The following is a 24,612-nucleotide window of genomic DNA, read 5'->3' as shown; positions in this document are numbered from 1 at the left end:
TGAAGGCACCCTGGATACCGGCTCTGTCACCAAAACCATTTAACCTTCCAGAAGACCATTTCCTTATATTTCCCATGGGTGGTGGGACAACATGATCATGGTGGGCCTCCTAGAGTATGACCCAACAGAATTTGTGGGCAAAACAGGAATGAAGAAAGCTCCCATTCATCCACTGAACAGGAAGGGTTCAGAGTGGTGGTGGCCGCACCTCTGTTTCTCCCTCTCCATCCTTTGGCGCCCACGAGCAGGGCCTCCCACATGCTCAGTCCCCCAGCCCACCCAACCCGCACAGTCTTTTGTCAATGAGCCATGAACAAACCATACACAGAGAGAAGCTTCTTTTTTTTTTTCCTTCAATTTAATTGAAGTTACTTAGAAAAATAATCAGGCTTGAATGACTTTTCCTGGAGGAAGGTTCATGAACATTTCACGCTTTTGTTGGCAATGTGGAATTCAGCTTTCTTGAACAGTACAGTAGGAGACAGGGAGAGTTTTCTAAAACAAGCCCTCTACTGCATACAAAGATGTAAGAAAAAAAAAATCACACTCCACAAAGATGTTAAGTTATATGTGCATATATACGATACTGAGCATGCTCCTAGGAAAACAGTACGGGCAGCCACTTCTGTACCTGACAAAGAGCAGCAAACCGAAATTCGCCTGCGAACAGCCAAGGGGCAAGTTGGTGATCGTAGGTCCTGTTGCCGGTTCATAGGGTCCGGTCAGCTGATGAGAAAATGCTGGAAGAAACGCTGGTTGTTGCAAACTGGGGGAGCCGTGAGGTCAGTCCTGCTGACATAGGAGGGGGCCTGGGAGCGATTCTGGTCCCCGGGACGGCACAGAACGGGGCAGCTCTGACTGTGTGTGTTGGTGTGTGTGGGGGAGGGGCAGTCTGCGAGGGAGATGGTCTGACACCATTCCCCGGGGACAGAGTCCCTTGGGTTCTTGCCAGGTTGAAACAGGGCCTGAGTAATCACTACCTCAGCAGTGGTCTAGAGCCCACCAGCTAAGGGGGCTAGTGCCTTGCGTTTTTGTTGTTTTTTCCCTGGGAATTTTCTTCCAGCAGGAATTAGCCCCTTGTGCCCCTACTCCTCTGCCGTCAGGATGGTGGGACGCATCTGGTAGACAGGGAGGAAGGGAAGTCCCCCCTGAGACACCATAGGTCAACTCACTGCCTTTCTTCCCAGACCAGCTGGGAAGGCAAGGAAGGGGATGGGAAGGTCTAGAGAAGCTGCAGGAATTCAAACTCTGTGGCTAATATTCTAGAATTTTCCAACTGAAGGGATAGGTGAAGCAGGAATGTCCTTGCAAATACTACCCTAACTGGACCTGGTTTTGAAAACACAGCAGCACCTTTGAAAAGTGGCTTGGAGGTGGGATGCCGGCCTGTACTTTTCTCCAGCGAAGCATGCAATGGAAAGTGTTTTCGAACAGTTTTCTTTAAAAAACAAGACAAAACAAAAAACCAGAAACACAAGCTTTTGCTTCCCAGGCACATTTTTACCCATGGAGTCTTTTCCACCAAGGACACAGAATACTTTCTACATTCTGCCCAACAGTTGATTCAGTTTTTTTTTTTTTTTTTTTAAGGTTTTTATGCTATTAGAAAATAAAATGTGAACACAAAACACAAGGAGAAAGTCCCTCATTGCAGAACGACACTGATGCCTTGTCCCCTAAAGGACAGTCTTTCTCACTTAAGAGAAGATGGTAGGAAAGGCAGTACTCTGCTCACGGCCCGAGTGAGCTCACCCAACCCAACAAAGATGGTGGTGGGAACACAGAGCTTGGGAAATCTATGGGAAATCCCATTGGATAACCAAAAGCACATGGTGGAATTGAGGAAGCACTGTTCAAGGGCTGGGCTCCCTTTGCGTGCGTTGGGTAACCTAAGGCTTGAGGAGCGGGGGGGACCGTTCTGTGGCCTTATGTCCCCCTCTCCACCCCCCCTTCCTCTGTCCATACCACCCAAGACCATCCCCTGCTCCCTTTGGGAAGGATGGAATCATTGCCCAGGGTAGTATCCAGGATTAAAACCATTGCACTGAAATAAAAGTTTGATTTATCTGATAACGTATCTCTGTTGCTATAAACCAGATAGAGATGGATTGGTACTGTTTTATTGTTTTGTTCTGGAAAAAGGTCAGGGAGGTTGTTTTATCCTCGACAACCTCAGATATGCTAAATCGACCTAACCAAAGTATATTCTGTGGAACATCTCTGAGATCTGCAAAATAAGAGTATCCTGGTCACATAAGTTCAGGAAATGCTACCAACTCAATGCTTTGGGGGGTTCATAATGCACAGCGTACATCCAAGGCTCTTAAAAGTCCTGCAGAAAGGAAATTGACTTAATTTTCTTTCCCAAGGATATTTGACCTCAAAATGCTTTTTTTTCTTTCTTTTTTCCTTTTCTTTTCTTTTTTCTTTCTTTCTTTTTTTGCATCACACTAACTTCACAACTCTTTGACTCTTTGTTCTATGGAGCACATATCAGGAAATGCTGGACAATGATTCATTAGCTGAAGCCTTATTTGTGAGGACAGTGTCCCCTGCCTAGAAACCGGGCCCAGACTCCCAACTCCAGGGACAGTGAGGCCTGTCACTCTATTCAGTAAAACACATGGCACACATCTCTGTCCATGGAGGGCACTGTCACTGTGCCCTTCACAAAGGGGAGAGAGCTTGGAAGAAGGTATACAACATTTTATAAAAAGCTTTGGCCACCCTCTTCAGTGCACACCTCACCCACATTCAATAAAGTCATATTCTCAGCGAGATGTGGCAGCTGTTGCTGGGCTGGCCGTGAGCTTTACAGTTTTAATAGTTTCTGTGAATAAATTATTCATTTTTGTTTGTTTAGAATATTCTCACCCCTTTGCTATATACTGCGTCAAAAACAAAACAAAAAGCAAAACTTACCCACGCCCCATCCCACCCCACCCCCCCATTATTAGAACTATAATTCTTATTATATACAGGATCTGCTACCAACTCATTCACTAGTTGTAAGAGGGATGTGGCTCAAACGTCACCCGGGGCATTGAAATGGCTGGAAATGAGAAGCGTGTGCAGATGGTAATTAGCAAGGAACAGGAAGCGGAATGTTTCCGATCTTCCGGAGGAAAGGGGGCACAGATTACAGTCATGGAAGGCTGTCCTTGAGGCTCATGCATGGTGTTCGCCAAGGCGCTGATGGTCTCAGCCTCTGGAGGACTTGGGAGGGGTATGTGCGTGCATGTGTGTGTGTGTATAGGTGGTCTACCTCTGACCTTCACCAGGGGAGAAATGCCAGACCACTCCAGATCCCCAGTGTATGAGGTCTGCCTGCCGTAACCTCTCACTCTTGGACACAGCAAAGAGGAGAGAACACTTCTATGCTGAGGCGTGGGTGCTGGGCTGACAGCACAGGAAGAGGCACTTGGCGAATGAGTCCCTTCCCTCCCCCAAGGCAGACAGGACTAATCAGTCACAGCCCCGCTCCCTGCTGTGCCTGGCGAATCCATTCTGGTGCTTAAAGGCAGACACCACTAATCCATTGGAGTGGGCAACATGATGAGAAACGCTTTTGTCTTCTCTTGTGTTGGGCAATGAGCCTGGATTACTCACCACGTCAAGTGGCCTGTTCTAAGTGTGTGGTTTTCAAAGTTGGGCCAGAGAAAAACGCAAATTTGTCGGGTCACGGACCTTCCGGGGTTGTTCAAAATGGTCCAGACCTCATGTGAAGTCCATGACTATGAGAGGTTTGCTAATGGTTGAGCTGGAAACTGTGTCCACATAAAGCTTCTTGAGGGCCGAGACTATTGGTTTCATTCAATGCTCTACCTGCAGGGCCTACAATGAGGCCCCACACGTAGTAGTTGCTCAATAAATACTTGCTGACTATAAAGCAACAGCCACTTCACCAGCATAACTGGCACTGCCAGTTAAAAATTTCTGTAGAAAGGCCTATTCTATCAGACTACTAATTCTGGTGAAAAGGGGAAAAGAAAAAATAGCTACAATCAGCTCTTCTCCTTGGGTTAAAAAAAAAAAATCACTTTTTTTTTCTTAGCGCAAGGGACTCTTGGGTTGCTTGGAATCTGCTTGGAATTGGTCCCTCTCAAAGGTGACTTTTTCTATTTATTTCTCACCGATTTCTGAGAAGGGTAGCACCGACAGACATCACGATGGTTGTTATCACACAGTGAACCCTATGAGCGCCTAGTGAGGAGAACATTCATGCCCCAGAACGAGCTGTAGCAAGTACAGAACAAAAACACACATTTCTTCTGCAAAGACATTAGAATATTGCTGCCACAGAAAGAAATCTCTACAGAGACCATGTTTAAATAACTATAAATAATATTAATTAGAATTTATGGGATGCACAATTCATGGAATTCACCAGAGCACAAGGAAACCTCTGAGACAGTGTTGTAAGTATTCACGTCTAAACACGAGGACACCCATGCTTTTCCCCTGCAAAGACAGCCGTCCTTCCCTACTAAGGATTTTAAATAATTCTCACCATGCCGCTCGCAGCATCATCCCCACAGAAATATTACTTTACAAAATAACCCAATATCCATAGAATTTCTTTCGACAAATAAAAAAAATCTTAAATTAAAAAGCACGATTCTCTCTCCCTCTCCCCCACCCGCTTCATTCCAATTTCAGGTAGCTGGGCACTGAGTAATTGAACATTAAAAAATCGAGTTTGTAGACTTCGTACAGCTGCGTCTGGTGCTCGGAGCTGATGTTCTGGAAGAACTCCGTGGTCATCTCGTCAGTAGTTCTCGTCGACTTGGCGTAGGTGGGGAACTTCAGGTAGCTGCCCACGCCCGCCAGCCGCAGGACGTAGTTGGAATCCTCCTCCAGCGTCTCGTACTTGCCCACGAGGTCGTAGTGGATGTGGCACGGGTGGCAGAGCGAGTGCACGGTCTGCCAGTGCTCGTTGAAGGGCTCCTCGCGCTGCGTGTGCGGGTCGATGAGATAAGCCACGAACTCCTCGAAGCGCACGTCGTCGCCGCGCCGCAGGGCCTCCTGCGTGGCGTTCTTGCGCTGGCGCCGGATGATCTTGGTGCCGTAGCGCTTGTGGAAGGACGTGTTGTACTTCTGCGTGAACTTGTTGCGGTAGGCCGACACCAGGCGCTCGAAGGGCTCGCGCACGAACAGGAACTTCATGTAGCTTTTCAAGCGGTGGTTGATCTCCGGGATGCTGTACTGGTTCAGGGTCTTGAGGTTGGCCGCCACGTGCGCCTCGTTGGCCGGGATCTCCATGGGGTCGCTGTACTTGCCCCGCCCGCTGAGCACCATCATGAGCCGCTTCCAGTTGGTGCACGCCACCTTGGGCACGTAGCAGTAGATGAGCTCGTGGTCCTCGTCCACCACCAGGTGCTTCAGGTCGTTGGGCGTCAGCACCCGCCGCTTGCGGCTCAGGGCGCTGTTGGCGCGACAGGTGTCCGTGACCTGATCGCGCCTCATCTGGTGTAGGACCGCGGTGTTCGAGAGCTCCAGCTGCAGAGGGGACACAAGAGGGACACAAGTTCAGTATCGGAGCGGGAGATGGGAACCTTGGGCCGCGTCCACAACCGCGACGGCCAGTACAGGGGGGTGGGGACCTGGGATAGATGGCCAACGACCTAGATGGCCCCGGCTTCCTTCCTAACTCTCCACCAGCTGCCTCGCCTCTTTGGGTTCTTTGTTCCACCATGTTTCCTTTGTGGAGCAATAGTCATGGTCAACTCTGTAGCTTAGGCGTCACCCTCTACCAGCCTGGCATGTTCCTAGAGCTGCAGTAGGCAGCACGTAGGCTGTTTTCCTTCTCTCTGTACAACCACCTTGAAATGAGGCTGATTTAACAGCATCAAGGACCCGCCACCATTTCCAGGCAGCCTTCCAGGCTACGCTGCGAGGCATCGGGGATGCGGTCATAAAAAATACAATGAGGTCACTGCTCTTGCAGAGCTGACAGCCTAGCTGGAGAGAAAGAGGGAACCGAGGCTCAGAGCGGTTAAGTCACTAGCTTGAGATCACACAGTGAGGGAGCAACCGACCCCGTATGCAAACCCAGGTCGGTCCTCCTGGCAACCAGGGCTGCCCACTTTGCACTCTACCCTGAGGTCCAGAACTCCCAACTTCTTGACTGAAGCATGGCGAGTCTGGCATTTGATTGATCTACATTAAAGTAGGCGGATCCAATCTCTCTACGAGGCCACGATGGTGAACATCAGTTGCTTTGTGTGTCTTCTGGTGCCTCTGCCTTGATGTTCCTCTGGGAACCCCCTTTCCTCCACTCCCAGTTCCTTTTCCCTCTCAAGCAGCTGTGTGGTGAGAATGGCAGCCTGGAGCTTGGGGACAGGGAAGGCTAGCCTGGGAAGGGAGGGTACAAAAAAAGAGGAGAAGAGAGATGGATGTACGTATTCCCAGTGATGTCACCTCAATACCTAGGTCCATACTTTGCTGAAACCAGACCCCTCAACTCTTAGGCTTTTGTTACGGTAGTCGGTACATCTGCTTTGGCACATAAAGCAGTGTGAGTCTGGATTTTGGAACTCAAATCAAGGGGACTGGCATTTACTACCTTCGAGCCTTTCTTCTTTGCCATATTCATCCATTGATGTATCCATTCAAACATCTGTCCAGACCTCACAGTGTATAGGGCACTCGGCTCAGCACCCATGGGAGAGAGAACATTTTCCTAAAGGGCTCACAGTCCAGGACGCATCAGACCAGAGAGCTGGCCGCCTCAGAAGGGCCCAAAGGGAAGACATCTGTGCTCCTCTAGATTCTAGGAACAAAAGTGTCTCCTCAAAGGCCATTCACTCCCCTGGGAGCCAGTGCTCCTAGGATAGGAAACAGAACACCACACAGCCCTGGTGTGCTGACAGCCCTAATGTTGTTGGCTTAACGCCATGCCTCTGTCTACCTTCCTGAATGCGCAGTGTGGCTCTTCTTTTATTTTTTTTTTAAAGATTTTTATTTATTTATTTGACAGAGATCACAAGTAGGCAGAGAGGCAGGCAGAGAGAGACAGGAAGGGAAACAGACTCCCTGCTGAGCAGAGAGCCTGATGCGGGGCTCGATGGCAGGATCTTGGGATCATGACCTGAGCCGAAGGCAGAGGCTTTAACCCACTGAGCCACCCAGGGACCCTGTGGCTCTTCTTTTAAATATCAGAGAGATTGATATTAATTATGGTTAACACTATAGAGAAAATGGGCACCAGCACTAGGGAACAGCCAGTCTGGGGCTGCAGAGGACATGGTGTCTTGGTTGTCTTCCTGCCCCGAGAACACAGACCCCATCCGTGTACTTGTCTTTGAAGTCCTCCATAGTCTGCGCCAACCTACCTTTCCAGTCCCGTTTCTAGTCCTCCCCCATTTAGAACTAAAGGGAGCTCCAGAGAAATCAATGATTCACTCTTTTCCCTTTGTTTTTTAATGAAAAAAGTTTTTTTTTTTAATCCCATATAATTAACATACACTGGCATATTAGTTTCAGATACACAGTGTGTTGATTCAGTAATTCCATACGTTACTCAGTACTCCTCAGTACTCCTGATCCCTCCCACCTGGCTCGCTCCCCATGCCACCACCCGTCTGGTGACCACCAGTTCTCTATATTGAAGAGTGTGTTTGCCTCTTTCTTTGTTTTGTTTCTGAAATCCCGCATATGGGTGAAATCATATGGTTATTTGTCTTTCTCTGACTTCTTTCACTTAGCATCATACCCTCTAGATCCAGCCGTGTTGTTGCAAATGGCAAGATTTTATCCTTGAAAAATTCCATTGTGTGTGTGTGTGTGTGTATCACATCATCTTTATCCATTCATCTATCTTCAGACACGTAGGCTGCTTTCACATCTTGGCTGTCGTAAACAATGCAGCAATAAACAGAGGGATGCATGTATCCTTTTGAACTAGTGTTCTCACATTCTTCGGGTAATGATGCGGTAGTGCAATTACTGGATCATACGGTAATTCTGTTTTTAATTTTTTGAGGAACTTCCATACAAAAGCGGCTGCACCATTTTGCATCCCCACCAACAGTGCACGAGGGTTCCTTTCTCTCCACATCCTCACCAACACTTGTTTCTTGTGATTTTAGCGACTGACAGGTGTGAGGTGATACGTCGCTGTGGTTTTGATTTGCATTTCCCAGATGGTGAGTGATGTTGAGTGTCTTTTCAAGTGCCTGTTGGCCATCTGTTTGTCTTCTTTGGAGCACTGTCTGTTCATGTCTCCTGTCCTTTTTTAAGTGGATTATTTGGTTTCTGTGGTGGTGTTTTGTAGAAATTCTTCATGTATTTCGGATATTAACATTATCAGATATATCATTTGCAAATATCTCCTCCCATTCAGTAGGTTGTCTTTTCATTGTGTTGTTTCCTTTGTTTACAAAACTTTTCCTTTATTTCTTTTTTCTGTTATTGCTATAGTCCCCACAGTATACTTTTGCTTTGGTTGCCCTTCCCTTAGAGACAGAGGTAGAAAAAAAGTTGCTATGGCTAATGTCGGAGAAATTGCTGCCTGTGCTCTATTCTAGGATTTTTATGGTTTCAGGTCTCAGATGTAGGTCTTTAATCCATTTGAGTTTATTTTTGTGTATGGTGGGAGAAAGTGGCCCAGTTTCATTCTTCTGCATGTAGCTGTCCAGTTTTCCCAACACCATTTGTTGAAGAGACTGTCCTTCCCATTGCATATTCTGGCCTCCTTTGTCAGAGACTAGTTGAGCATATAATCATGGCTTTATTTCTGGGCTCTCTGTGTGTCTGTCTTTGTGCCAGCTTGGATTACTAGAGCTCTGTAGTATGTCTTGAAATCTGGGATTCTGAGGCCTCCAGTTTTATTCTTTTTCAAGATTGCTTCGGCTACTCAAGGTCTTTTGTGTTTCCATACATGCATTAAGATCTTTTGTTCTAGTTCTGTGCAAAATGCTGTTGGTATTTTGATAGGGATTGCATCAAATCTGTAGATTGCTTTGGGTAGTATGGACGTTAACAAAATCTGTTCTAATCCATGGGCATGAAATACCTTTCCAGTTGTTGTCTTCAATTTCTTTCATCAGTATTTTGTAGTTTTCAGAGGACAGGTCTTTTACTTCTTTGGGTACGTTTAATCCTAGGTATTTTATTCTTCTGGGTGCAACTGTAAGTGGGATTGTTGTCTTAATTTCTTTTTCTGCCATTTCATTATCGGTGTAGAGAAATGTAACAGATTTCTGTATATTGATTTTGTGTCCTAAAACTTTCTTGAATTAGTCTATTAGTTCCAGTAGGTTTCTGGTGGAGTCATAAGGGTTTTGTATATATAGTATCATGTCATCTGCAGAGAGTGAAAGGTTTACTACTTCTTTACTAATGTGGATGCCTTTTCTTTCTCTTGTCTGTTTACTGTGTGTGGTGAACACTTTCCAGTACCATGTTGAGTAAAAGTGGTAAGAGTAGACCTCCCTGTCTTGTTCCTGATCTTAGGGACAGCTCTTAGCTTTTCACAATTGAGTATGATGTTAGCTGTGGGTTTGTCATATATGGCCCTTAATTATGTTCTAAACCTACTCTGACAAGGGTTTTTATCACGAATGGATGTTGTAATTTGTCAAGTGCTTTTTCTGCATTTATGAAAATGATTGTATATGGTTCTTATCCTTTCTATAACATTGATGTGATATATCATGTTGATTGATTTTCAAGTATTAATCCATCCTTGCATCCTAGGAATAAATCCCACTTGATTGTAGTGAATGATTCTTTTTTGTTGTGTTGTTGGATTTGGTTTGCTAGTATTTTGTTTTCAATTTTTTAAATCTATGTTCATCAGAGTTACTGCCCTGTAGTTCTCTCAAAAAAAAATTTTTTTTTTTTTTTTTTTGGTGTCTTTATCTTGTCTTGGTTCAAAGAATCTCCTTTAACATTTCTTGGAAGGCTGGTTTAGTGGTGATGAATTCCTTTAACTTTTGTTTGGGAAACTATCTCTCCCTCTCTTGAGATGAGAACCTGGCTGGGTGGACTATTAATCATGCCACTCTCTTCTGGCCTGCAAAGTTTCTGCTGGAAAAAAAATATCAGCCTTAGGAGGTTTTCCTTCTCTGCAACTGCTTTCTTTTCTCTTGCTGCTTTTATTTTTTATTTTTTTTAAAGATTTTATTTATTTGTTTGTCAGAGAGAGAGAGAGAGCGAGAGAGCGAGCACAAGCAGGCAGATTGGCAGGCAGAGGTGGAGAGAGAAGCAGGCTCCCCACTGAGCAAGGAGTCCGATGCAGGACTCGATCCCAGACCCTGGGATCATGACCTGAGCTGAAGGCAGCAGCTTAACCCACTGAGCCACCCAGGCATCCCTCTCTTGCTGCTTTTAACATTCTCTCCTTATCACTACTTTTTGCCGTTTTTTAAAAAAGATTTTTATTTATTTATTTGACAGAGAGAAACACAGTAAGAGAGGAAACACAAGCAGAGGGAGTGGGAGAGGGAGAAGCAGGCTTCCCGCCGAGCAGGGAGCCTGATGTAGATCTCGATCCCAGGACCCTGGGACCATGACCCAAGCTGAAGGCAGACGCTTAATGACTGAGCCACTCAGCCCCCCATGCCCCTACTTTTTGCCAATTTAAATTACTGTGTGTCTTGGTGTGAATCTCCTTGAGTTGATTTTGTTGGGGGGGGGGGGTTGGTCTCTGTGTTTCTTGGATCTGGATATCTGTTTCCTTCCCCAGATTAGGAAAGTTTTCAGCTACTATTTCTTCAGATAAGTTTCCTGACCCCCTTTCTTCCTCTTCTGAGATTCCTATAATGCAAATGTCATTATGCTGGATTGTATCACTGAGTTCTCTTAATCCATTCTCACTTTCTATTCTTTTCTCTTTCTCCTGTTTAGCTTGACTGCTTTCCATTACTCTCCATTACCTTCCATTACTCATTGATTGCTGATCTGTTCTTCTGCTTCCTCTAGTCTATTGATTCCCTTTAGCCTATTTTCAATCTCAGTTATTGTGTTCTTCATCTCTGATTGGTTCTTTTTTATGTTTGCTCCTTGTTGAGGGTCTCACTGATGTCCTCCACTCTTCGCAAGTCAGGTGAGTATCTTTATGACCATGACTTTAACTTCTCTATCAGCCGTATGGCTGATTTCTGTATTGTTTGGCTCTCTTGCTGTGATTTTTGTCCTGTTCTTTCATGTGAGACACATTCCTCTGTCTCCTCATTTTGTTTTGCTCTCTGTGGCTCTTTCTATGGATTAGGAAAGTCTCCTGCTCTTGAGGGTGGTGGCCTCATGAAGAAGAGGTCCTGTCGTGCCCAGCAGTGAGATGGTCCCTGTTCAGCAGAACCTGGCACTTCAGGGGGGTCTGCTGTGTGCACCGCACATGTCTTACTGTTGTGGCTACCGCTCTTGCTCCCAGTGCATTCGTCTGCAGTGGCTCTCTTGACCTTTTGTGGGCAGGGTTTGGTCCTTATGGCGGCCAGTCTGGGGCTGCCTTGGGCTTGAGGAGGGTCAGCCTAGGCATTTGCCATAGTGGCAGTAGCACCAAACTGCAGGGACTCGCCTTGTGTTCCTTGAGAAGTGTTGGCTGATGGACAAGGCCTGTGGACCAGTGATGCCCCCAGCCCATTCCTGGGGCTGCAGTCAGGCTGGCATGTGTGGTCATCATCTCCTTTCCCCAGGGAAGGAGGAACTTCGGAACAATGTTGGTCCCTTTCGGGGCTGCTTGCACATGGCTAGGCTTGTGACACTACTTTGGATGGACTTCTGCTGGTGCTGGGTTGGACGGGACAGGCCGGCAGGAGAACGTGGGGCTAAGGCGCTGTGAGCAAGCCAGGGGGAGTGTGTTCTGGCTATGCTGGTTCCTGCAAGTGTCCACGCATCTAAGCCAAGGGGGCAGGGAGGGAAATAGTGCCCACCAGCTCTTTTGTATTAGGAGAAGTCTCCTAAAGATCCCTGCCTCTCCAGCACACACTCTGAGATTAATAATCAAATACACTGCCTTCCTGAATACCCCAGGCTTTTTTTATTTTTATTTTTTATTTAAGCTTCTGGTCTATGCTATATCTCAGCAGGGTTGTCTCTTATATGTCTCTTTAAGGGAGTTGGGGGGCTCAGTTTCCTATCACCCTCTGGCTCTCCCAGAGCTAAGCCTGCTAATTTTTAAAGTTCTAAATGTTAAGCTCCACTGATTGTAAGAACTCCTGAAGTTAAGTCCCTCTGGTTTTTAAAGTCAAATGTTATTGGGGTTTATCTTCCCAGTGTAAGTCCCCTGTGCCTGGGAAGCCTGGTGTGGGGTCTGCTCCTCTCCCTTTTCTGTGGTGGTAGTGTCCTTCCTCCCACCGACAGTGTCCCAGCTCAGTTTGGTTCTTGTCCATATCTCCACCCTTCCCACCATTTTTGATGTGGCCTCTTCTCTACCTACAGCTGTGGAGAGTCTGTTCCTTCTTTTTCCTTTGGGCCCAACCATTTGCATTTAAGATTCTCACCCTTCCTGACAGTCCTTCAAGTTCCAATGACCCCTGCCAGATGAGTGGAAGAATCATTCTTTCCTCTGAAAACCCACTGCATTAAGCATCCTTTACCCCCTGCCCCCAACCGTCTAGTTCACGCTTGGTTTTCTCAAGATTGGTGGCCACTTGCTTCACGGAGACTCAGAGTCCCTCTCGAACCACTGTCCCACTCCAGGCTAGACTATAGGCGACCTGAGTCTTGAGAATGCAGAGGGATTAGTGAACACCACACCACCCCCAACCATTTGGACAGCCAAGTCAATAAACCCATGAACCTGGGTATCACCCAACAGGCTAGCCCTGAGTTTCCAATGAAGCACAGTCTCTATAGTTCATCTAAAACATTCACAGGGCATCTGTGATGGGCCTAAATGAGGAGATTTGCTGAGTTTCCTGGAGACCTGAGGCATAACCTGTGGTCACCAGAGAAAGTCATAACACCCTGCAGTATAGCCCTGTATCCACCTCCCCCATGGTCCCGAGGACAGCGGTGGTCATCACACAGCACGAGACAACAACAGACAGTAGGAGGAGTTACTCTAAGGCTCTTTCAAAGGTTATTTTAATAGATCATCTCTAAACTTCCTGGTAATTCTCTGAGTTACATACTATCACACTGGAAATTTTCCACTCTCAAGGGAAGGAAGCAAACCAAGACAATGCTAACACAATGGAAATTACATGTGTGAAAAGTAAGGAGATTGTCGTGCTACTTTTAGCCTCACAAACTACTGGAAAGCACAAAGGAGTCGTTAGTGCTTTTCTTTTTTTTTTTCTTTTTTTTTTTTAATTTTTTTATTTTTTATAAACATATATTTTTATCCCCAGGGGTACAGGTCTGTGAATCACCAGGTTTACACACTTCACAGCACTCACCAAATCACATGCCCTCCCCAATGTCCATAATCCCAACCCCTTCTCCCAAACCCCCTCCCCCCGGCAACCCTCAGTTTGTTTTGTGAGATTAAGAGTCACTTATGGTTTGTCTCCCTCCCAATCCCATCTTGTTAGTGCTTTTCTAATAGTCCCCTATATTGGCACTCTTCCCAACAAGAAGTAGAGTTTACTTCTCCAACCCCTTGACTCCCCCTGGCTGTGAGTTGCGGACTAGTCAAATGTGGTAGAAGCCATGATGAGCAAATTCTGGAGCCAGGTATGAAACCTTGGAGTTCCTACACCTCGGTTCTCCTGAAAGGCTGCCATAGTTTCATACCACACTGGCGTAAGTTTCCCCCTGTCCAACAGAAGTGCCATGAAATATGGACTTTTTCTTCCCATGGCTGTCTTCAGTGCTTAAAAAAGTGGCAGTCACATAGTAGATGTTCAATAAATATTTGAGGTCGTGAGTGAATCAGTTAATAACCTCGTTAGAGAAATGTGATAGGAAAGCAGGAAGGTCCCTCTGTAGCAAATGTTGATAGACACCAGAATATCCCTTAATAAAGGCTGTGCTAGGCTGAGTAGTGTCCCCCCCCCCAAATTCATGTCCACCTGGAACCTTAAAATGGGACCTTACTTGGAAGTAGGTATTTGGCAGATGTAATTAGTTGTGGTCTTAATAAATTAGGGTGGGCTGAAATCCGAAGATTGGTGTCCTAATTAGGAGAGAAAACAGAGACTAAGAGACATCCAGAGGGAGATGGCCGTGTGATGATGGAGATAGAGGTTGGAGTGATGCATCTACGAGTGACAGGATGCCAAAGGTTGTCAGCACCACCCAAAACCTGGCAAGAGGCGAGACGGGTCTACCCGGTAGCCCTATGAAATGAAAACAAGAGCCAAGGCTTCAGTCAATAACTGTGCAAATTGATAGAGAGTATAAATGGATAGGAGAAGATGACATCATACAAGAGGATATTTTTACATCGCAAAATAAGGAAAGCATAATAGAGCACGAGTAACAGCGAGGATGAGATTTGAAAACAGAAGCTCTGGGCTTGATCTTCTTTGGGCAAGACCATTAATCTTCTGAGCTTCTGTTCTCTTAGCTGCAAAATGGGGATAGTACCACCTCCTCTGCAGGGATGTCCATGAAATCAAATCAGGTACGGGTTTAGCATTTAGAAAAGCAGATCAAGACCAGTGCAGCATTTGGACAAGATACGGTACACAAGCAGGCAGTTAATACGTAGGCGTTTTTTTTTTTTTTTTTTTTCCCATGAAAGACGAAGAAAGAAACGCAAAAGAGAGGGCCAGGAATCCCCAAGACCAATTTCACCAGCCCAGTAATTTTGTTCCAGGCAGTTCTAAGACATGGAAGTCAGTTAAAATTTTGAATATGAAGCGTCCTGGCTTGCATGTCCTGACTTCTTTCTAAAAAAATTTTTTACTTAAGTTCAATTTAGTGAACATATGGTGTATTATTATTTTTTTTAAAGATTTTTTTATTTATTTGTCAGAGAGAGAGAGAGAGAGAGAGAGAGAGAACACAGGCAGACAGAATGGCAGGCAGAGGCAGAGGGAGAAGCAGACTCCCTGCCGAGCAAGGAGCCCGATGTGGGACTCGATCCCAGGACGCTGGGATCATGACCTGAGCCGAAGGCAGCTGCTTAACCAACTGAGCCACCCAGGCGTCCCCATATGGTGTATTATTAATTTCAGAGGTAGAATCCAGTGACTCATCAGTTGCATAGAACACCCAAGGCTCGTGCCATCACGTGCCCTCCTTAACGGCCATCCCCTGTTGACCCCATCCTTGTTACCCACCTCCTCTCCAGCAACCCTCAGTTTCCCCTTTCCTGACTTCTTAGCAGACAGAATCATCACCTTAAGAGGAGCATTCATACCGTCCAATTAACAACAACAACAAACTGTCCAGAAGAAAACAGAAGGGCTGGGAAGGAGAAAAGAACCATGAGTTTTGCCTATTCAAATCGCTACTGGCTGTTCTGAAGGCAATAAATGACTCACCAAGCAGAGAAAACCAGGGGTCTCCCCCACTTATTTTTCCCTAGGTCTTTTCAGTCGGAGGCAGTTCTCTGGCCCTCTGGGTCTCCGGGGAGGTAGCATGTCAGCTAAATACTGCCGTCAGGGCCACAAAGCCATGAGAAATGGAAACGATACCATGGTGTCATTTTACATGCAGTTGCAGAGACAAAATTAACTCGATGGGGCTTTGAACTGTGATATTTGAGGTTTCTTTCTCTTTCCATTTCCTTTTTCGCCACAGCAGCTGAGGTGACAAATGGTGCACCTGCTGCAATGAAGTCTGGCCGGTTCCCCTCAGGGGCGGGGGGGTTGCGTGGTGGTTTGGGGCACAGGTCAAGAGACTAAGCACATTCTCAAATGGGGACTTCCCCTTGCAGGGGAAGATAGTCACCTGCACCTCTAGTGTTCGATTTTTGCACAAAATTGTTTAATTTGTTTTTTAATTTATAATAATTTTGGGGGGTGCCCAGGTGGTGAGATCCAGCCTGTGCTCTGTGGGGGGTCTGCTTCTCTCTCTCCCTCTGCCCCTCCCACTGCCCCATCATGGCCAAAATGATGCAGGAGACATTTCTGATGGCAGCCTGGTCAGTTCTAGATCTCTCCATGCTTGTCATTAGGACCAATAGCATGTGAGAAACTGTGATCAGGTAGACGGTGACTTCCAACCTTAAAAAATGCAAATCTGGTCATGCCACCTCTGCACTTGACCCCAGGCAGGGCTCACGGGAGCTGCTGCAATGGTCACAACTCTTCAGCAACTAACAGGTTCCCTGAGTATCAAGTTAGGGAACTCTCCAAGGAGCCTACAGCTATGGGACACCAGGAAGACAAGGGACTGGAGAGGACGCACTGCTGAACAGTTCAGTCCTTTGTCACTGAGAGAGAACGTCTGTCTTTATCAGGGGATCTGATAATTGTCTGAGCGGGAAGATCGGTGTCCTGTTTCACTCCCTTCCTCTCTCCGTTTCTTTTTTTAATTTCTCAAAGGTATTTGAAGAGAACACAACAAAGGACCACATTGAAAGAGGAAAAAGCAAATACGCTAACCATGAGGGCCATGATGAAGAATCTCATTTAGCTATGGGCTTCCTAGTAGCAGGGACAAAAGGGAAATGTGATTAAATCTCTTTGCCTTTGTTCTGTGTCATTCCAACTGCTCGGGGTGGACACCCTACAAGATTTTAAAGGACTCAGATTTCAGCGGAGGAGGGAGCATCTGGGATTCGGCTGGCTCGTGCTATAGAGTATTAGGAGGGCGGCTTTCTTCCACTGACTGAATGCTACTACGGCCGCTCTGCACCTCGTGCAAATAGACGGCTTCAGAATTTACAGGACACTTTTACACACGTCATCCTGTTTAAGGAACACACTGGAACTTCTCCAGAGCCTAGTAAAAGGAGGTTTATGTGTTGGCAGACCAAACGTGTCCAACCATGTGATGTCTTTTTTCGGGTTACCACAAGGTATCACGTATATTTCATGTTAGTGGTTCCCAACCACATGCGTGGGAGTCACCTGGAGGGCCCGTTAAAACACGGTTTGCTGGGTTGCACCCCCCAGTTCCCGATTCAGTAGCTCAGGGACCGGGTCTGAGACCGCATTTCTGCAAATTCCCAGGCATGTTAGTTTGTTTGGGCTGCTAACAAAATACCCCAGACTGGGTGGCTTAATTAAGAAATTAATTAATCAAATAAGAAATTAATTTTCTCATAGTTCTGGGGGGGTTGGTTTACTCTGAGCCCCCCCCCCCCCCTTTGGCTTGCAGACATCTGCCCCTCGATGGATGCCCTCTGTGCGCATTTGCCTCTGGTGTCTCTTCCCTGTCTTGTGAGGACACCAGTTCTACGGGATTAGAACCACCTAATGGCCTCATTTTCATCTAATCACCTCTTCAAAGGCCCTCACTTCAAGCATGGTCACATTCTGATTTACTACAGCATGTGAATTTGGGGTGGGGGTGGGGGGGGCACCATTTGGCCTGTTTACACTGGTGATGCTGATGCTGCCAGTCCGGGGACCATACTTTGAGAACCACAGGGTTCTGTAATGAGGAACTCACCAACTCACAGCTACCCTCGAACTCTGGACACAGAACCCGGGTTCCTCGCCTGCTGCTAAGAGGCGCCTGGAACCACCTCCGCTCTCAGCCTGGACTCCCTTTGTCTCCGTTTGATCTCCCCAAAGTACAAATTAGGTCGGAGGAGGCCTGATTCCAGGAAGCCGTGAACATGGCTAGAGGCTCTGGGCTGCATCCTGCTTTCTCATTTTGAGGTCTATTTTTAATCTGGACGGTTAAAAAAGGCATCTATAATTAGTTTAAGTAGCAAACTGAGGGACTGTTTGACAAAGTCTTTAAAACTTCACTACGTTTCATCTTGAAAGGAAGAAAAACTGGTTTCCTTTCAATTAAAACATCGTCCTGGTGTTTACAATTTCTTTCAGACATCAGAACCCAACCGGAAGGAGCAGCTCTTCCGTTCTGCTGCCCTGGCAGGGAAGGCGCAGAGAAGTGGGAACCTGGAGGAGAAGGTAAATTCTGGAGGCAGCAAGCGTGCGGGTCTGGAGCAATCTGCCATTAACCACTGTTCGCCTGGGCCAGGGCTCAGTTTCTCCACTTGGAAATCCTAATACAAGACCCCTCCCGGCACCTCGGCTGCTGCTTTCGGCACTGGCCGTCATCCTGACAAGCTGAGAACGGGTGGAGAGAGACACCTGATGATATGATTCCCTGGGATTCCAGCACCGTTCTTTCTGCCAGAAAAATTCCTAAACGCTCACAGAAAGGGCTCACCTGGAGGGATCACTGGAGGATCCGCAGCCCCAGCAAACGAGAGGGGGGCACTGATCCTAACCACCTACTATGTCCCAGGCACTGTTAATCCCCGCACTCTAGCAGATAGGTATCTTCCTGGTCCCAGCTTATGGATGGAGGAAACTGAGGCACAGGGAGACTAAGTCACTCGCTCAAGATCAGGGAGCTCGGGACTGGGGCTGTGCTCTGAGACCCTGCATTGTGTGGCCTCCCGGGGTCCACACCCCTCCCCCCAGGAGTTATCATCTGGAGGGTAGAGACGCTGTAGCCCAGGGTCTCTCCCCTGGCAGTTCCCTGGGATCACAGGAGAGGCTCTAAACACCTCTTGAGTCCTGGGGCTAGCCCCAGAGATCAGCTGAAATTGCTCTGAGTGCGGCCAGCTCCCAGGGCGTTCTAAAGCTGCCCTGCTGGGGAACCACAGCCCCACAGGTTCCAATGCCACCAGCTATAAATTGAAGCACATACGGGACCCAAGCAATGCCTGAGCATGATGCTGGGCAAAACTCCTTTTCCTAGCCCTCGGATTTAAGGTGAAGGGGCTTTCCGTTCGTTCGGCAGGGCCGCAGGTCAAAGGTCGAGAAGGCCACAGTTCTCAGCCATGTTTGGTTCCTCAGGGAACCACAAGGAATTACATAATGCTTAACCACTTTTATGTTCAGAAAAGAAAGGAGAGAAATACTGACTCTTTAAAGAAACAATCTGGGCTGAATCTGTCACAAGGCCTAAAGGGTTCAATGGTGCCAGGAAACTGGTTGCTTAGGATGTAAACTTGTCACCAAGGAAGCAGGGGCTGTTTGGTTACAAGGGCTGAAGGCCTGCAGGAGCTTCTCCTACCTTCCAGAAGCAAAAGGAAGAAGGAAGGGGGTGCACAGATGGGGAGCATTTTGAGCTCTGGCAGATGAGGCGAGGAAGAGGCACAGGAGACGCTGGGTGCCCGAGGGCCCACTGCTCGCCTCTAGAAGCGGAACCCCAGCCAGGCTCAGCTGACAAGGCCACAGGGAGCCAAGGGCTCTGAGGGGAGGTTAACCTCCGGAGCTTTGAGGGCAGAAAGAAGCAAAGAGAGGTTTCAGGCTAATGGCTAAATGACTTCTTTCATGCGCAGGGTTTAAATCTGTGACTGGGATGAGGGTCACAAACTCAATCCACCTTCCAGAGCCTGCCAGAAGTCCCCGGGCTGCTCAAAGTAAGTGATGCCTCTTCGATCTGGCTCCTGTTGCCAGGAGGGAATGGGAACCTGGTCTTTCAAGATGTTTCCATTTCTCAACAGGAGCCAGAAAACCAGATTTTATGTGAAATCTTGGCATTCTTAAATGTTAGCTACAATTAAAAAAAATGGTCTTAATACGTGGGCCAAACCGTGCTTGTTTGGGCTGGGTTTGCTGAGGGCCACCAGCTGGCGCCCTCACCCAGGCATTTGAGGACACCAGGGCTGGTAAGGAGGTGCTCTTCTGGGGGCAGGTGTTCCACACAGTACCCGACCTGGTCCCAGCGGATCAGCTCAGTGAGCAGAACCCGGGAGAAGTTGAGGTTGCAGCTGGGGGGAACCCCGGGTGGAACCGGCCAGAGTGCAGGCAGGAGCCCCTGGGAGCCATTTGGAAAGCTGTCAATCAGCAGGAGTTATTAAGAGAAACCACCGGAACCTCAGCTCTCCTGGCCCCTTTCTGCATTAGTGCTCACCCGCGTCCTTCTGATGCTCTTATCCCGCTGTACTTATTCTGTGGGGCTCTCCCTTCCAGAATGCAAGCTCCTGAAGGGCCGGTAGCTTTCACTTTCTTGTTTACTCCTGTCTCTCCACGAACCTGGCACATACGACGTGGGCATGGCTGAAACAGCTGCGGGGGCTTCCAGGTGCCTAAACCTACAGCCCCACATCATCTCTCCACGGAGGTTTCTGGCACAGCCCCTGCAGCGGCAGCGCCGGGACTCCAGGCGCCGGCTGGAAACGGACTCGGGAGAGCTGCGACAGCCTCTGAGACTGGCACTTTCCACCCATCTGGTGAGGCCAGGAAGCAGGAGGAGGGAAATCGTGCGGGAGGGTGCTGGAGCCAAGGGCCGCCCTGGGAAGGCCTGGCGTGGGGTGCGTGCTGCTGGGGCTCCCTTTCAGCCAGGCCAGGTGCGGCTGGAGGGGTTGCGTTTCCAGTTTAGATCAGCTGCTTGGGCTTCCGGAGGCCCCGGGCAGGGTGTGGGAGGGGCGCCGGCGTAGGGATGGGGCTGCTGCCAAGCTGGACCGGCTTCCCATGAATGGTAGCCAGGAACAGGGACAATGGTGAAGGGACGTGGCCCCCACGCTGCTTGGGAGGCTGGGTTTCCTGGGAAATCAGAACTCCGAGGACAGGGGTAATGTGCACCTGCCGACGGACGCTTGGGGGCCCTCGGAAGTCCCTGCTGGCTGGGGGGAGCAGGGAGGAAGTTTCCACGGCACGGCTTCGAATGGCTCAAACTGTCTCCCAGCCAAGGTTCTGACTGACGGCACCCCTCCAGGAGGGGCCTCCCGGAGGGTGATGTCCAAGTCAGGGACCTCTGAAGCCCCAACTTCTCTTCCTGGTTTCCCCCTCCTTGGACCAACTGGTTTCACTGGTTCCTTTCCTAGACTCCCCAGAATGTTCAGCTACTCCTATTTTGCCATATCACTTGATCCCTTTAGGGCTCGGTTTTCCCATCTATAAAATGGGGACAGTAGTGGCTACTTCTCAGCGTTGGTCTGAGGATTCAGTGAGCGCCCACGAAGAAAGCAGCTGGCAGGGTGCCACGCACAGAGTAGGCCCCCGGTCAACAGCAATTTGTTTTGTCATTAGCATGTATCCCATTACAGAGGGCTGCTTCGTAAGTGGCCAGCAGAACGGTGAGCCTGTCACTCCACAGCAGCTCCCGATCCTTACGTAAGGGTCCTGGTGGGTGCCTAGTGAATGTGGATTCCTGAGAGGATCTGACTCTCAGGGTATGGCTGTCCTGCGTACCTGCCCTTGACCGCTGTCCCGTGGTAATTCTACAAGCGAAACCCAAGGATGGTGGACCTGTGTTCCATTCTGAGCACTGCTGACTGAGGGTTCCTTTTATGCGAGTGGGTTCCACGTTTAACGTCCCACACAGTTGTCATCTGTGCAGAAGAGCTGACTCACGGCCACGGGACACGACAGCAGCTGGTAGGCAAAAGGGTGGTCTGAAGAGCAATTTCCCAGCTGGATGGAGATCCCCTGTCAGTATGCACTAACAGACTACGCCGATGCATGGGACTGCAGAGGAAGTGAACTCTCGAATGAGAAACACCCAAAAAGGCTGATGTATTTCATGATCGGGTCGCGTGTTACAGCAATATCCCCGTTCCTCATTGCTGAGAAGGTATGCATGCGCCACTCCGCTGGGCCCTTGTGTCTGCGTGTGGTCTGTCTCCTGCAGGGGGACGGCTGGCCCTTCACAAAGTGGGGAGGTTGAGCCAGTGCTGCAGAGGGGCCTCCAGAGCCCTCTTCTCAGCTCTGCCAGGGGACACCACCTCCACTGGCCCCACCCCTAGTGCCCCCAAGGAGCTGCTTCCACCGCCTTCCCCCGGTCCCCTTGGCCTCAAGCTGCTCCATCCTGATCACAGCCACAGTGCCATGACTGGTATGAGTTCACCACTGCCCTGTCCGAGGCTGCTGGGACAGCTCCTGGCTAACTCGGTGTTCCAAGTGCCACTCGGTGTCTACCATGTGCAGGACTTAGAGATGATGAGTTTGGGGCCAACACCTTAAAGCCTTTCCAGTACTAAGATGTTCTGTCACCTTCCCGCCTCTCCCTCTTTTAAGGATGGCCTATTTGGGACCATGGAAATGTAACAAGAAGGCTGTCACAGAGTGCTGCAGGGACAGACGCGGGTGCATTTGCTTGCCGTGTGCCGAGAAGCCTGTGCACCTGGGCTGTTTTTTAGGTCATGCTGGGAACACATAACAGAACCGCACAGGACAGCGTGGATCTCGACCCCGGCCAACGGATGGATACGACACCCTCAAGTTAATGGCGTCAGAGGCATGAACGCCCTTCTGTTTGGAGAGCCTTGGAGGGACTGCACACCCCCAGAGTCCTGGGAACCCAGCTTTAGCGCTGTAAAACACCTCAGTGCACAACTGATTCTGATTTTCGGACGGCAACACTGAGCCCGAGAGATGGGAACTCCTCCACGCCCAGAGCTAAGGCTGCAACGGGAAGTGGCACCTTCCCCTTCCATCCACCCAGCAGCCCTTGCTGGTGACACAGGGAGAGATTCAGGGACAGAGCGAGGGGCAGGCCAGCATCCTCTCTGAGGTGCTAAACTATCTCTGTGAAGCGTAGGAAACATCCCCGCTACCTTCCACCAGCCCGTGGGGAGACGAATCTCACCTTCTACCTGGGCCCACAGACGAGGAAAGGAAGAGATCCCAATGCCGTGTGGCAGCCGACAAGTGCTCCTCCAGGGGACCAGGCCTACACTGCTGTCACACGCCTGGATCTAGGCCCTCCTGTCTGGACGCCTGGGCCTTCCCGAGCCTCTGCTTCTCTGGCTGTGAAATGGGCTCAACAACCTGCCTCAAAGGAGGGGAGAAAGACCAGACGAGGAGTTCTGTCTGCCTCGACACATAAATGCTCGGGAGCGCCTCACAGGGCAGGGGTGGGGTGAAGGGGGATAGACAGTGCGGGCCCCTGCCTTGGTAGACAATGAGGTCCCCAAGGAATGTTCCTGAGAGGCTGGAGAGATAAGAAGCTGGGGGAAAGGAAGGCCTTGTAGGCAGGGGGCGGGGTGGGGACAGAGGAAGCAGGGAGACTCCGGGCGACAAAGGCCAGAGCCCCTCTGCTCAGGCTGGGGGCCTGCAGGGACAGGGACCGGGGGGCCCACGGGAGGCTGCGGCACACCCCGCCCCAGACCTTCCAGAAAGGAAGCCCCACAGACATAATTGCACTGCCAGAGCGAGGGGGGTTGCTGGGGATCTTTTTTTATACACTAAGTGGCATTCTCTGAGCCAAGGCAACGAACAGATGCAGACAAGCGAGTGGGGTCAGGGTCTGAGGGGGGCTGATTTTCATGAATGAATCGACTTCCTGGGGCGATGGTAGCCTCCGGGCGGGGAACCCTTCAGCTCCAGGGAACAAAGTAACCTGGTGACAGCTGGGGACACCCAGGCCTTCACAGGAGAGAGCCGTGGCCCCCCTCCTGCGGCGTCCCTTTCACTTCCCCTGCTCTGCGCCTCCTCGGGGCCGGACTCTGGGTGCACGAGCCAGTGGCAGGGGATCGCCTGTCTTCTATTTCCGTCTTCTTTAGAAAGACACAAAAACCACAGTCACTGGAGAGACGCACGCCTGCCTCCACCCTTGTGTTTTTCTGGACTGGCCTGCGGAACGTGCTGGGCGAAGGGTCCGTGTGAGGTCTGGAGGAACACAGAATGATCCAGAAAACTACAGCTTCACCTGCAGGCTCCGGGGGAAGAAGGAAGAAGAGCAGGTGTCGCGTTTATGGAGGGCAGCACGGAGTGAGTAACCGTCATGGGGCAGCAGAGCCACTGGGCCCAGTGAGGGGATCAGACATGGCGGCAGGAGAGGGACAGACCAGGAAGACCCAGGCCGGGAGAAGAGGGGAACTCTCCATCCTTCAGTGAAGTCACGGATACTCAGAGCCACCCTGGGTCTGGGAATTCCTCAAAGTATATCCTGTGTGGGCTTCCACCGCGAGCTGGATGCTTTGTGATTGGAGTGTGGCCTGCGGGGTGGGGACATGGGAAGCGCTGGTGGGACCTCAGCGGTGGGACGGGGGTGCCTGCTGTATGCCAGGCCTCCTAAGCAGCTGGCAGCTGCCACTGTTGAACCCCACGATAACCTGAGAAGCATTACCCATTTTACAGAGGAGTAAACTGAGGTTCAGACTACTTAGACACACATCTCAAGGCCTACACCTTGTAAAGTGGTGGGTCCCAGATTTGTCCCTGGCAGTCCAATTCTGGAGCACGGGTCTGTAGCCCAAGCCCGTGACCCTCACGCTGACTGCCTCTGTGGCCTCAGCCATTCCCGCCGGGAACAGCCAGGAACACACAGGCCAGTCCATCCCTCAGATCTGCCTTGAAGGGGAGGCATGGCTTTCAGGGCAGGAGACACACTTGGGCGATGAGTATTGAACTAAATAAACCCTCAGGAAGGAAGTTCTGATTGAACCGTACTCCCCAGGCTGCTAGAAAATAGATCTTGAAAGTTCTCACCACAAGGGAAAAAAAAAAATGTATGACTGTGTGCCGATGGATAGTAACTAGACTTATTATGGTGATCTGTTCTCAAGCTATGCAAGTGTCGAATCAGTTTGTATACCTGAAACTAATGTTCTATGTCCATTCTAGCTCAATAAAACAATAATAAATTCCCTTCCTAAAGTTCTTACGGAGGTTTAAAAAGCGCCATCACTTACTGGTT

General features: G+C 49.2%; 1 protein-coding gene across 2 annotated transcripts in view; it reads right to left on the bottom strand.

Moving 5' to 3' along the window:
- Positions 1-336: 336 nt before the first annotated feature.
- CHST11 (carbohydrate sulfotransferase 11) overlaps positions 337-24,612 on the bottom strand; it is a 258,337-nt gene continuing 234,061 nt past the window's right edge. For both annotated transcript variants that reach the window (XM_059186719.1, XM_059186720.1), the window contains exon 3: positions 337-5,499. In XM_059186719.1, coding sequence (XP_059042702.1) covers positions 4,645-5,499 — 855 coding nt within the window. In that variant the 3' untranslated portion in view covers positions 337-4,644. The remainder of the gene's footprint in view (positions 5,500-24,612) is intronic.

The sequence above is a fragment of the Mustela lutreola genome, chromosome 8, assembly GCF_030435805.1.
Source record: "Mustela lutreola isolate mMusLut2 chromosome 8, mMusLut2.pri, whole genome shotgun sequence".
Classification (NCBI taxonomy): Eukaryota; Metazoa; Chordata; class Mammalia; order Carnivora; family Mustelidae; genus Mustela; species Mustela lutreola.
This window is presented reverse-complemented; position numbering and strand designations above follow the sequence as displayed.